This window comes from Dromaius novaehollandiae, chromosome 5 (genome assembly GCF_036370855.1).
Source record: "Dromaius novaehollandiae isolate bDroNov1 chromosome 5, bDroNov1.hap1, whole genome shotgun sequence".
Taxonomy (NCBI): domain Eukaryota; kingdom Metazoa; phylum Chordata; class Aves; order Casuariiformes; family Dromaiidae; genus Dromaius; species Dromaius novaehollandiae.
Window position 1 is genome coordinate 62,589,666 of NC_088102.1, and position 13,206 is coordinate 62,602,871.

Here is a 13,206-nt window from a genome sequence, read left to right on the forward strand (position 1 = left end):
CCTGCTTGATTTCCCACTTTTAGAGTTTGGAAACCTCTTGTCTGCTGGGATAAATTCCTTAACTCCTTCTGTCCTCGGTACCTGCAGGTGCTTGGAGGCCTCGGCAGAGATCGGGAGCTGCTCTCCGAGCCGCTTGGTTCAATTGCAGAGGAGGAGACGAGCTCGGCTGCCGCAGCGTCATAAAAATAGACCGCAAAACCCAAAAGCACGTGCAGGGAAGGGGAGCAAGGGGGGGAAATAAACTGGCTTTCCCAGGGCCCCACCTCACCAGTAGGGCTGGAAACTGAACTCAGGTCCCAGGGGTCGTCTCTGGACCCAGACTCCCTTCAAGCCCCTCGTTCCGACCCCTGGGTGCAGCTAAAGGGGAGTGTTACCTTCGGTATTGCAACTGGCTGTCTTCTGCCTCAAGATTTAAACCTCTGTGTCCTCTTCTTCCACTGTCCTTTTCTGTTCTAGATTCTGTGTGGGAGACAAATTTTTCCTGAAGAACAACATGATCTTGTGTCAGATGGACTATGAGGAAGGGCAGCTCAACGGGAGCTTCGAGTCCCAGGTTCAATAGCAAACTGCTTCGCTGAAGCACTGTGGGATGGACGTTCGGCCGCGCCAGCAGTGAGGGCGTCCGTCAGCTTGCCTGCAATATTTTTTTAATTCTTGGTCCAGAGAGGACTATATACATTGTAGTACTTCCCCCCCCCCCAACACAAAGCAGTTACAATTTTAGATGTACAGTTGTGCCTGCTTAGCTGAGCACTGCATTGCCTGTATGTTTGTGAGTTTTTGGGGTCTGGGGAGGGCTCTGTACAGTCTGTTTTCTGTATATAAACTGGAACATTTATTTTATGAAAAATGTAATGCAATTTTATTACTGGTGTGAATTAAAAATTATGAATGTTTCCTGGTCATCTTAGTTGTGGTTTGTTCCTCATATGGTAAAAGCCTGTATTTCTTGTGTTTGATGTTGACCAGACTTTTTAAAAATATATACCTGAATCACTTGAAATTGCATGAATAAAACTACAGGCAGAAGCACGAGAGTATGTACGTATGTACACGCACATGCGCGCGCAAAGTGGGGAAGAAACACTGCTCCAAAATTAAACCTATCTGATCTGCACGAAGATTTGTCTCCAAAAAAACCCTGCGGGGTCCATGGGGAGGAAATGGGCCACACGGGTGAAGGTTGGGGACTGTCAGTGTTGCTTGTCAGGTGTCGTGAAAACTGTTGTGAAGTGTTGCACTGTTGGCCATGAATTGTCTCTCTTTTCACCTCTATACGTACGTTTAGACAGAGCATCGCCACAATTAGGAGCTCTGTGGCCTGGCTGGTGCTGTTCCTCTGCAGTTTGACCTCTGAGGAACAGATTCGCGCTCGCCCTGGCAGCACGTGCCCAGTGATTGACCACAGTGTTAATGTCCAGACTTTGCCGTGCGGTTGTTTTTCTGCGGGACATCGGTTGTCCAAGTCTGAGCTGCTGCAGCAGCGGATGTCAGGGTTCGAGTGCAGCCCGGCGCGGAAGCTGCATCACCTGCTCTGCAGCCCTTTTCGCTGCTGTTGCCGCGTGTTTAGACCGCCTGCGTCCCGAAAGCACTGGGATTCCCTTTGAACCAGCCCTGCGGAAAAGCTCGGAGCTGGGCTCCTGCTGCGCTGCTTTGTGCGGTGGCGTTCGAGGCTACGCAATTGGTGTGCGAGGCGCTGGGCTGTGCCGAACAGGTTTCTGTGTACGGGGAGAGTCGCTTCACGTGGTGCACCCAGCGGCTGTAAAGGATGACTGCAATGCTCTCTATTTTGTTGTCCTGCTTTTTGTTTTTCCTCCTTTCCTCTAATAAATAGACACCGATTACTCTTTTTTGGCATGACTTAGTTGCTTACTGGTCTTGAATCACGTAAGTGTTTTCTGCATTGCAGATGCTACATGCGGTGTGTCTTGGTGCTGCTCTGCCTGTTGCAAGTAATGGTGTTGTGGTACAGCCACGACTGAAGCTGGCTAAAGACAGGTAAAGCAGAACCCCAGGAACTTAGTGTGCTCCAAAATACTGCCTGCCCTCTGATTCTGCCTCCAACGCCTGGGTCGACTGGTTGGGTTTCTTCTGTGTAAGCAGATGTTTCTGGGTTGGGAAGACTCATTATAAGATGTCTGATCCGTTTCCAAAGAACAAGTGACTTTTTAATGAATTGCTATTCCATTTTTGTGTCATTCGGCGTTGGGGGTTTTTTGTCTTTTAAGAAACTGTGGATTGGATGCTTTTTCTCTAGAGGTGATTGCAGGTGGCCAGGGGTACTGATGGAGTAGCTTATTACCCAAACTTTTTGTTTAATTGCTTTGAAATAGGCTGCCAGGCTGGGCATGGATTTCACTGCCCCGAGCATTAAAGGTACCAGAATTGCTTTTGTTTAGCATAAAGCCTGTCCCGCTGCCTGCCTGCCTCGCGCGAGCGAGCGCGCGCAGAGCAGTCGTGCAGCACATCTGTCCCGCGCGGCGACAAGGCCCGCGTGCCGTGACACATGCTCCTGAGGCTGTCGGAAACACGATGTCTTTAAAAATAGAAAGCCCAGAAGGAAAACGCAATCATGGATTTTTTTTTTTCTCTCAGTACTGCAAATTTGCTTAATAGAAACAAGTGCTGGAGCGCAGACCTGCTGCTGAATAATCACTTAGGCGCTGAGGAACAGAACGTGGAAACCTTTTGATGGTGTTATAGTCATCACTCGGCATAAATATTCATTCGCGGAATCAGAGCAGAGTAAATGGCATTTTAGGCTCTAATCATTTAGTATTAGCAGATAGCCTTTTTACTGCTAAAGATAACCACTGCTTAATCAGTTTAGTGACCACTGGCATATAGTCTGACATTTAAGCTTTTGCCTGAGTCCCCGCATACAAGGGACCGCTGCCGGTGACCCCGCCGCATCTGCCTTAATAAGCCTTAAAGTCGCCGGGATCGCTGCCCCAGCGCGATGCCCGAACACGTGCAGCCGGCTTTAGCTCCTGAATTATCTGCCATTTGCCTCCTTATCTTAGATCAAAGCGGTATTTAAGTTCGTACTGCAAATGTTAAAATCTAGGATCTTTTCTCCGTATTGTTTTTTCAGTGAGGTGTGATTGCTGATCACAGCACGGTCCGATTTTGCGATTAGAAACAAGCCAGCGTTTAAAAACAACCACAGTCTCAGCTTCTTTTCCACGCATCCCTGATGCCGCTGTAATTGCTGTGCAGGTCCTGGCTCGGCCTCCAGCCGGATTTTTGTGCGCGCCCGTGTTTCCATTGGATGTTATACTTCCCTGCGCAGCGTTAGCTTTATTGAACACCCAGCTATTGACGAGCCAGCTCTCCTCATTTCATATCCTGCCAAACAAGTTAATCGAATATTAACAGCAGTTTGCTACCTTGTCGTCAGCTTAATTTACTTTACAAGAAATATTTGCATTTCATCCCTCTTTTATTGCCCTATAAACTGCATTTCTTGATGCCGGAAAAAGGGGGCTCACGCTGTGCAGGGCAATTCCAGAGGTGCCGTCCCGCGTCCCCATGTCCCCGCGTCCCCGTGTCCCCTGGAGCCACTGGTGCCCAGGAGGTTGCTCCCTGGGGGAAATACGCCGCGATTTGGCGTATTTGGCGCTTTCGGCAGAGGACGGGCCGAGGTGCCGGGTGGCGTTAACGTTCAACGCGTGGCGGGGGGAGGCCGTTCAACATAACGAGGAATAAATTAACAGCAAAGAAGTGAAGTGGCGTAAACTTATGAAGGACAATTTTTTGCTGTCAGTACACACAAAGCTGCCGAAATTGGAAGCTTTTGAGGAAAAGAAACGCGTCTGAACTTCTGAGTAAATGAGAAACTATTGAAAAGGCCTGAATTTCTGAGCTCCTCTGAGGTAACTTCTGTGCTCCGAGAGAATATTTCAGAAGACATTTTATTCTTTAGAAGATGCCAAAAATGCAAGACTTGGCACTTTAACAAAACAGAAAGAGGAAAACACATAATCTTCTTAACTAGTAAGTCTTTGAGCCCAGGATCACATTGTTGCCGTATAATAAAAAGGCCTGTTCTGCAGTAATTTGGGCAGTGAGGAATTCTGCGCGTACTCCAAATTGTGACATTTCAAGGACAATAAAGTTGGCTGGCTCTTGGCCAGTGGCCATAGGAAGAGAAAACAAAACCGGGGATTGTCAGCTGGTTATTCATACCGCATTACAAAACAAGGCTCCCAACAGGCAAACACTCTTTATTGCTTGTGTTTTTGCTCCAGAAATATATTTTTTAATTAAAAAAAAAAAAACTTCTTACAGCATTCATCTTACAAATGTTAACCCCTTGAAAGACAATGCTGACATCCTTTGCCGCTGGCTTTTCTGCTGCTTTATAAATGTTCAACAGACAATAAGAAAATCGGAAAGGAAAATGTATTTCTCGCTCGGCACGAGCTGTCTGTTTCTTCTTAAAAAAATTGAGGCTGTGCGAGACAACTTTTAAGTGATTAATCATGTGGAATGCTTTGTTGTTTGGGGGGTTTTTTATTACTATTTTTAGTGTATAACTTGAAATAACTTCTAGGGAGTAGTTTTTCAAAAAAATTGAAGTATTTGAAACCTGTTACTGTATTTCAAGTTGCGCCTCAAAATCATTCAAAAATCACATCAAAATTACATCATTTCACTTTATCATTGTTTGCCCCATGATCTCATCTCCTGTATTTCTGCATTGTTTCAGGTTTTTGAGAGCTGTAGTATTTGCTCATGTATGAAGTTTCTTCTTCTTCCTCTTCCTCTTCTTCCTCTTCTTCTTCTTCTGCCTCTTCTTCCTCTTCTTCTTCGTCTTCATCTTCCTTCTTCTTCTTCTTCGCTTTTCCGCCTCGTCCTCGACCATCCTGCCCCAGGCGGCCGGGGCTGCGGCTCGGCTCCCTCCTGCGCCGCTGGCTTGTGCCCCCGGTTCCCGCAGGTGTCCTGCTCCTCCCGCCCGGCTCCCGGACACGCACAAACCTTTCTTCCCAGCGCGGCTCGCCCAGCCTTAGTTTAGTCCTGTTGGTTTTTTTTTTTAAGCCACGTCGTTGTCGTCTCCGTGCCTGCCCAGAGCAGCTGCGTCCCGTGTTCACCCCGTTTTGACGGCAAGCTCTGCAGGACAGCGCGCGACTGCACCGTTTTGCAGATAACTAAATCTGGCCGGTCGGGTGTCAGCCGGCGGGGCTGCCGCTCCGCTCCCCATACCGGGCTGGGAACCGCTCGGCTTTGCGTGCCGAGCCGGTAATTTGCTGTGAATCGTTTTGCAACGCTCTCGTGCGAGAGAAGCTGTTTAAAAATAAATTGCATTGTATTAGACTAATGGAAGACGATAAATTCAGCTGGCCTTTCAGCTTAAACGCCGCTGCTGCCCACGTGTGCTGCCCAGAGCCTCGGCCCCAAACTCAGCTTCAGCACCATTTCCCGGCACGGAGCCGCGTCCCCCGTGTTTCCCGCAGCCGCCCCGGCGCCCGGGGTTTTCCTCCCGGCACCCGGCTCCGCCGCTTGCAGCCGCCTGCCCCCGGGGCGCGGGAGGCCACGGCTGTAAATTTTGAGCAGTTCCACTAATTTCAGTGAAGTGAGGCCTGATTTATCCCCCCGACCGTGGGCAGGGAGGCAAGTGCAGGACATGCGGAGAAAGCAGCTTATTAGTAGAACAAATAATTCACAATGAATAATTTCTCCAGCAAACACAGCTTCTACTTCTGAATGCCTGTAAAGGGACTGCGGTTTTCTTGGGTTTGGTAGCATCCAAAGTTAATGGATTTTTTTTTTCCCCCTTTTAGTTTGCAGATTGGTGACGGCGCACTGACCGTGTTTGAGCCGCGTTGCCTAATTGTGACGGCCACCCAAATTACCAGCCCCGCTTCCACCATCTCGCAGCAGCAGCCACAGGAAAGGTCGTGGCCGTAGCCATACCGGGGAGTCAAATTCGGGTTTCTCTGTCCCCTCTCCCCACTGGAGCAGCGTAGGAGACCGCCGCGCCGGGGCGCGAGGCGCCCGTGGTCTGAGCCCAGTTGGGCTCACCAGGCTGCCCCGAGCAAGGCCTGGGGCAAGGCGCCCCGCCGCCGTACCAGCTGGCACCCTCCGCCCCATGCAATGTAGTGAGTGTATTACGCTTGTAGGTCTGCGATGGTTTGTCGTCTGCAGCCTGACGCACAGCCACCGGGTATGCGTCCAAAGGCCGATTTACGGCGTGTGCTGCCGCAGCCGAGCCTGACTCACGCCGCTGTCCCGCTGCCAGGGCAAAGGCGCCAGGAGGATCCCGCTGCATCGGGAGCGGGGCGAGCGCGTGCGTGCGTGAGCAGGCTCAGGGTTCGCCCCACGCGAAGGCTGTGCAGGCAAACGTCGAGCACTTGGTGGCTGATAGGAGAGGACACAAAAGCCCCGCAAGCAGGGCTGCAGCCAGCTTGTGCGGAAACTCACAGGAGTATTTTTGAAAATTCCTTGGCAGTATCCACCCAATAATCTTTACTTTCCTATGTGAGACCTACTGCAGTCGGTAGTTTTCTTTCGCATCCTCAGCAGCGCTCAGCAGGGCAGGAGGAAGAGAAGAGGGGAGCCGGGAATGTGATTTATGGGAGGAAAATCTGCCGCAATCAGATGTTTTGTCCTCTGTGAAGTGCTGCTGCGCCTTCACGCCCTCCTTGAATGGCATCTTCAGCTAATGTCATTTGCTGGCCTCGTGAGGGGTTTCTTCCAAAAGCTCACTCTGAGGAAAAACATATCTAAAAAAAAAAAAAAAAAACCCCACTTATGTATGATACAGACTTTGAGACTAATCACTTCTAACAGCACGGTCCTGGAGTGCCGGTGGAGGAAACTCAACTCTCCCATGGCTAGTGATGCCGCCTGCCAGCACTTCCGAAAAGCCACCTCCCTCCCGGCCCCAACACGTCGTATTCCCGGGGTGGGGGCCTGCGCAGCAGCAGCAGCAGCAGCAGCAGCAGGAGGAGCCCCCCAGCTGGGTTTTAGCGGGTGTATAGTGGCCCTGACCCAGCTGCGACGCACGGCTCGGGCACCTCGCGTGCCAGAAAAGCCAGGGAGTGGGAGCCGGAGCAGAGGCGTGTGCGTCGGTCCTCTCTTCCCGCACAGCCCGTAAGCAGAAACTGCAGGGCTCTGGGCCGGCTCTGCGTGCGTGTGCAGGTACCTAGCTGCGGCGACAGAGTAATGCCCAGGCATTTTGTTCGGCGCTGTGCAGTAGATAAATCTGTGCCTTGCGCGGCAGGCAGAGGCGCAGGTATCGCTGGGCTGGTAAATCACGCTGCTCGGGAGTTCAGCAGATATTAACTTTCCAGCCATCCCAGGTCTTTTAGAGGAATCTTCCCCTCCTTTTTTTTTTTTTTTTTTATTATCCAATTAGCTACACATGTTAATAAGAAATTTTCTTTCCTATGAAAACTGACCAAATTTTCTGCTGTGCCTGGAGTGGCATAAATAGACCTTTTCCCATATAACTTCAGTGTCCTGGGACTGATTTGTGGATGTATATTGCTGCGTAGAAAGATTATAATTTACAGGTGATTGTTTGGAGAACTTCAAATTACCACCACTCATATATATGGATATATAAATAAAGAATGAAGCTTCTCAGGAGATTCTGCATAAACAATTTTCTTGGGAAGAAAAAGGATTCTCAATTAAAAAAAAAAAAAACCACAACCCACAGTATTTTTTTATATCTATGCCACTGCATAAAGTATTGGTAGATTATTTCAGTCCTTCACTTCTATTTCAGCATTTCTGGACCATTTCCTCTAACATTTTATCTTTTTTCTTTCATCGTATAAATCCTCATATATTTCATTCCCGGTGGAATCCAGCAAGTTTGCAATCTAAAGGCGAAAGGATTCTGTCGCGGGAGTCCCAGCTTTGTGGGCTTTACTGCATGAATACTTGCTCTGAGAGAAGCGGGAAAGGAAAGGCTTAGCTCCAGCTACCTTAATGAAATATCATTTCAACTCATAAGTCTCTCTCGCGCGCGCGTGCATGCACGCACACACACACGCACACACACACACACACACGCACACACGAGCATTTTTGGAAGGCACCTGTGGCTTGGTTGTCTTGCTACTGGAGAAGCCCAGTTTAAAGATGCCTCTCTAGGAGGTGCTGGGAGTATTTGCTCTCAATAATCAAGCTTTCTACTTTTTTTAAAAAAAAGCTACTCAAAAATCATTATTTCACTTTGGAGGATGTTTTATAGTTTTATATAAAGCTTTTTTTTTTTTTTTGCTTTTTTTTTGCTTTTTTTTTTCCTTTTTAATAATTATATACCCAAAGCACAGCTCCTCGCCCACCAAAGCGATGCGGTTCATCCAAAACAAGATTGCAAGAGCTGACCCATGCGGCTGGGCCGGTAGCTGGTCTTTGGCAGTGGCCCTGCTTTCCCTGCAGGAAAGCCCACCGAGGCAGCACGCCTGTGTGGCACTGGCTCCCCACGGAGTTTTTCCAGCCTTTAAGGATAGACACAGTATAGCCTTCAAGGGACTTTTTCTTCCAGTGATTGTCCATTCACTTTTTTGAATTCATACGAACTTCTGAGCATTTGCAACACCTCTTCCATGGTTTTGTGGCCTTCAAAGATATAAACACATTAATGCAGGTTTAGATCACTTTGTGTGACCTGAAAATAGATCACTTAGTGGTAGTTGACGTTCCTTTTCAGCCATCAGAGAACAGGTCATTCCTAGTCCTTTTATTGAGGCTAGCAGTAAAATCTGTCTTGAGCTACTAGCTTGGATTTTTCAATATAATTATAAGGTTTAAAAATGAGCACCATTTGTGTGGAGAAGAAGGGATATCTATGTAAAAGGAATATGTTTATACTTGAGATTAGTTGATCCATATTCCACTAACAAAATTCCGTCCAATAAACATATTCCCTGCTCAGGATTTATTGGCCCTGTTGCTCACAGTCTCTTTTGCTGCAGAGAGAAATCTAGGATTGCTGCTATCCCAGGTAGCAGCGAGAAGAAAGAAAGTGGGATGAACCATTGTATATCACTGATCTCCTGGTCTCCAAATGATGATTCAGATTCATACAGAGATCTATAAAAGTCAGTGGTTTATTACTGTCTTGTACTTCTGTATTAACCACCTCATTATCATCCCAAATGGGACGTAAATCTGATGGTAGCCCGTTGTTCTGGTCTGTGTGCCAGCGTTTCCCCCGCTCTTACCTTGTAAATCTTGGCTCCGCATAACACGAGGGTCTGTGCGGTTTCTAAGTGCTGGGGCAGGAGACATTTATAAAACCGAGCCCCTTTTGCTCGGGGAGAGGACGTCTGCCAGCACGGCAGGGAGCACCTGCGGCTCTAGTGGCCCCGCTGAATCCCGCTTGGCCTCTTGCTTAGAAATTTGTGCCATGTCTTGGTACCTTGGGGAAAGAGCAGGTGAAATGAGATTGGTCTTTGGTTTGTGGCTGGGTTTGAGTTTTTTTGGGGGGTGGGAGCTGCTGTTGTTTTCAAGGGATGAAGGCAAGGCAGGAGGGTGTTTTTAGCCCTGTAGTGGTCAATATAATACCAGTATCCAACTGCTTATCCCCCTGCCTGGCTGGTCCATCAGGTGAAGACGGTGGAAATACCACACTCTCGAGCAGCCGCCGTCCCTGCTTCCCCTCGGGTGTCCCTGCAGCCCCGACTGTCTCGGACGCAGACCGCCCCACCGGCAGCGAGCTCCCGGGGTAGATCCTGCGGGACCGCAGCAGCCCAACACAACGTGTCTCTTCAGGGTTTTAAGACCCAGGGCCCCACCGAGCAGGCCATGCTCTGGCCACCACACTGCACGGCTCCCCGTGACCTCCAGCTTTTGGGTTAAGAAGAAAAAAGATTGGATCAAAACCCCACAATACATTGAAAAGAGCTTTTATAAGACATCTCTAGCTCCCTGCTTGTCAGAGGCAGAAATAATTGTCAGAGGCGGCCTGTGATCTTTTGAGCTTTGCCATGCTCATGAGGTCTCCTCCCCAGGAGCACACGCCATTAGCAGCAGCCAGCTTTTCCTGTAATTCAGGGTTAACAAACGTGCTTTTAAGCAACGGTGGAGAATGTTCCTCTTAACAATGAGGTATAATTTACCTAAAATAAAGCAGACAAAAATGCAACCTTTGCACCAAGATCTCCAAAAAGAGACAGCGCTCTTGGCCTCAGCAGAACGACACGGATTTGCATCAGCCAAGACACTTCTCCCTCAGATCACATCTCTTCCCTTGTAACTTGGCTAAAAACTGTGTAAGGACACTCCACCTTATGCCATTGCGAACTCAGGCAGCTCAGACTGAACTAATGCAGATTTGCATTGCCGTCCTGTATTGTGTTTGTCTGATGTCAAAAGTAATTCCCTGCATTTTGTTAAGCGAATCCCTTTTCCTGTCCTGTTTTCATAGAGAGTGAACTCATTATTTACCCTCTCCGAAGCACTTCAGCTGAGCCATTTCGAATCTGATGCAACTCTCAAAATTGTTTTTTAAAATCCCTTTCTTCTCAATGGAGTGGGCTGCATTTCCCCTCTCGTTAGTGATAATTACTGAAGAATTCACATATGAGCAGGTGCTTTGTTCAATGTCCCTCTTTCTGCCTACCTGCTCAGTGTTTGTATCATTGCAATTTGATGTGATGGAAATTACTATAATGTTTCAGGTAGAGAAAAATGACTCTAATTGCTTGAAATGTTGAGAAGAGTAGGTAGATTTTAAAAACAACATTGGTGTTTGAATAATGATACCTATATTTGAAAATAAGAAAGACTGAAACTGCCGATATTAAAATTACAAGAACTGTGTAATTCTCTGTATAAATAGTGGGCCAAGATGTGTTGCTTTTATCAGCACTTTTCTTCTTTGTTTGTCTAGTTCTTTCAGTGGGAGGAGATCAAATGAGCAATGGGGAAAGCAAGCAAACTTGAAATTATTTTCTGCTTCTGTGTAATATACAACATTTTTCCACAGACGCCTCTCGCTCAGCATGTGCAAGTCACCACCAGCTATTTTTGCTGCAAGTTCCTGTCCAATGCAAAGTGATGCATTTCCAAGAATTTGATAAATTGCACCAATTCTGTGCAAATTGTTCTCCTTCAGTCCTCTAGCACCTCTGCTCTCGTCCCGTGTGCTGGAGTGGCTGGCAAGCCTCCTAAACCTCACCGGGTGCCGGTGCCCGAGCGCTGCAGCGTTTCGGGCTCCCGGTGGGCTTCTCCCGCTCTACACGCCTGCACCTCTGCGCTTGGGCCCGGCTGCTGGAGCAGCCAGCGGGCACGCGGGGGACTTGGTTGGTCACCTCTTCTCTTCCTCCAGTGGGTCTGTCTCCTCCTTACAGAAACAAGCACTTCTGCTATTTACCTTAACTAGTATAGCATATCCTTGGCTAGAGGCGTCAGGCAGTTTTTTTGGTTTTTTTTCTTTTTTCTTTCCCATGTCAACTCCTTTTGAAGATGTAGTGGTCTAGTGGCTATGTTGTACCTCATCCTCTTGTGAGCAATAGTGAATGCGTATTGTTATTACTAGATTCGTGACTACGCTGTCTCTCAGTGACCCTCATATGAAGAGCCAACGGGATGTTACAGGCAGCTCTTAGGCTTCCCGATGCTCCTACAGAGAACTGCATCTTATCTTCTGTACTGCTCCATCACCTTATCAGAATACTTCGGGCACCTTGGCAAAACAGTCGCCTTAAATTCATGCCCAGAACAGGTTATGTGAGGAAGGCATATGGGGTTTCTTGGAAGGAATATAAATTCTCAGCAGTTTGGAGCATGCACTTGGTGGTCCACTTGCGCATAGTGTAGCAGGTAAGTGGATGCATGAACCCCATGCGAGCTGCTGCTTTTTGAGCCATGCCCCTTTGCAATTTAATACTGATGTCTTTCAGGTCCGCGCCTGGTCTTTTCTCTGGTTTTCTCCTCTGGACCCCGCAGTGCTTCTGGGGACAGTGAGCGCTGGGCACGTCTTCATTAATATTTACCCAGCAGGAGCACCCACGCTGTGTGCCGCAGTGCAAACACAGATAAGGGGACACAGTCCCTGCTGCACACAGCTTCAGTGAATTTTTAAACACTATCATCTCACGCAACTAGGAGCACGAAACGGTCATAGCAGTAGAGTTTTAGCACATCTTGCCTGGGCATAAAATAGCAACGGGGGCTTCCCCAGTCCCAAGCGGCATTGCAAGCACGCTCTGCTCCTGGTGGCTAGGACCAGTCTGGAAGTAACTCGAAATCCAGGCCCCTTAGGTCCTTCATGGATCACTCTGGGCCAGTAAGAGCCAAATGAAGATCTCAGTGTCAAAGATTTCAGTGATGGACACATCCGTCTGCCACTGCCCATGCCCAGCCCCCCAACATCTGGACACAGCTGTCTTGCTCAGTGAGAGAGGGAGAGGTGACCTCCACGCTAAAAGTCCTGGGTAGATCCTGTAGCCTTCAAAGTCTGCATTTACTTTCTTGCTTGCTACAAAATGGGCTGTTCAGCAGCCTCCCAAGTCCTGCACGGCTGAGTGGGGCCGGCAGGAGGATCATGGCTCGCAGCGCAGGGTGAAGATGTTGCGATTGAGATGGTAAATAAATGTCGGAGGGCCCATACTCCAGCTGCTTTGTCGGTGCAGAAGCCCCCCTTGGCATGAAAAGGCTCATGTGATGCGGAGGCTGGAGGGGGCTGTGCTGTGCCCACAGCCCTGGGTGGGACCGGCTGCACGCGACCGCGTGCGGCCCTGCACAGCCGCAGGTGTGGAGGAAGGCTGGTCAGGGAAGCCTTTGAAACACCTGATATTGTACCAGCGAATGTGCATTTCCCAAAGCCCTGGCCCGGCCGATATAATGTAATTTTCATCTCCTGTGGCCAAGCCAGCACCGCGAGAAGAAAGGCGTTTAGTCAGAAACAGAGAAGTTTCCCCAAAGCTGCACTCAGTTTTGGGGCATGTACTCACGAGGGCCCCCGCCAGCACATCCCTGCTCTGGCTACGGCCAAATCCTCTCGGCAAAGACACCTTCTCGCTGACTTTGGCTTCGCCGTAAGTGAAAGGCACTTAACAAATGTTTCTGAAACAAGAAAACCTCCGTACTCTCCTCCTCGCCATTCATTTTCAGATTGATAAGTTAAATACTGTACTCCAGCATAAACATTTCTCAGGGACAAAGTATAAACATTTCTAGTGGAGTGCACTTAATGTAATTTTGTTTGCCAAGTGGCTCTGCCTCCTCCCAAGCTCCGGCTAC

General features: G+C 48.7%; 1 protein-coding gene across 7 annotated transcripts in view; it reads left to right on the forward strand.

Moving 5' to 3' along the window:
- The window catches only part of LMO1 (LIM domain only 1), a 74,436-nt gene extending 73,531 nt beyond the window's left edge, over positions 1-905 (forward strand). For all 7 annotated transcript variants that reach the window (XM_026104559.2, XM_064513057.1, XM_064513058.1 and 4 more), the window contains one exon: positions 457-905. In XM_026104559.2, the coding sequence (XP_025960344.1) occupies positions 457-562 (106 nt within the window). In that variant the 3' untranslated portion in view covers positions 563-905. The remainder of the gene's footprint in view (positions 1-456) is intronic.
- Positions 906-13,206: the final 12,301 nt, after the last annotated feature.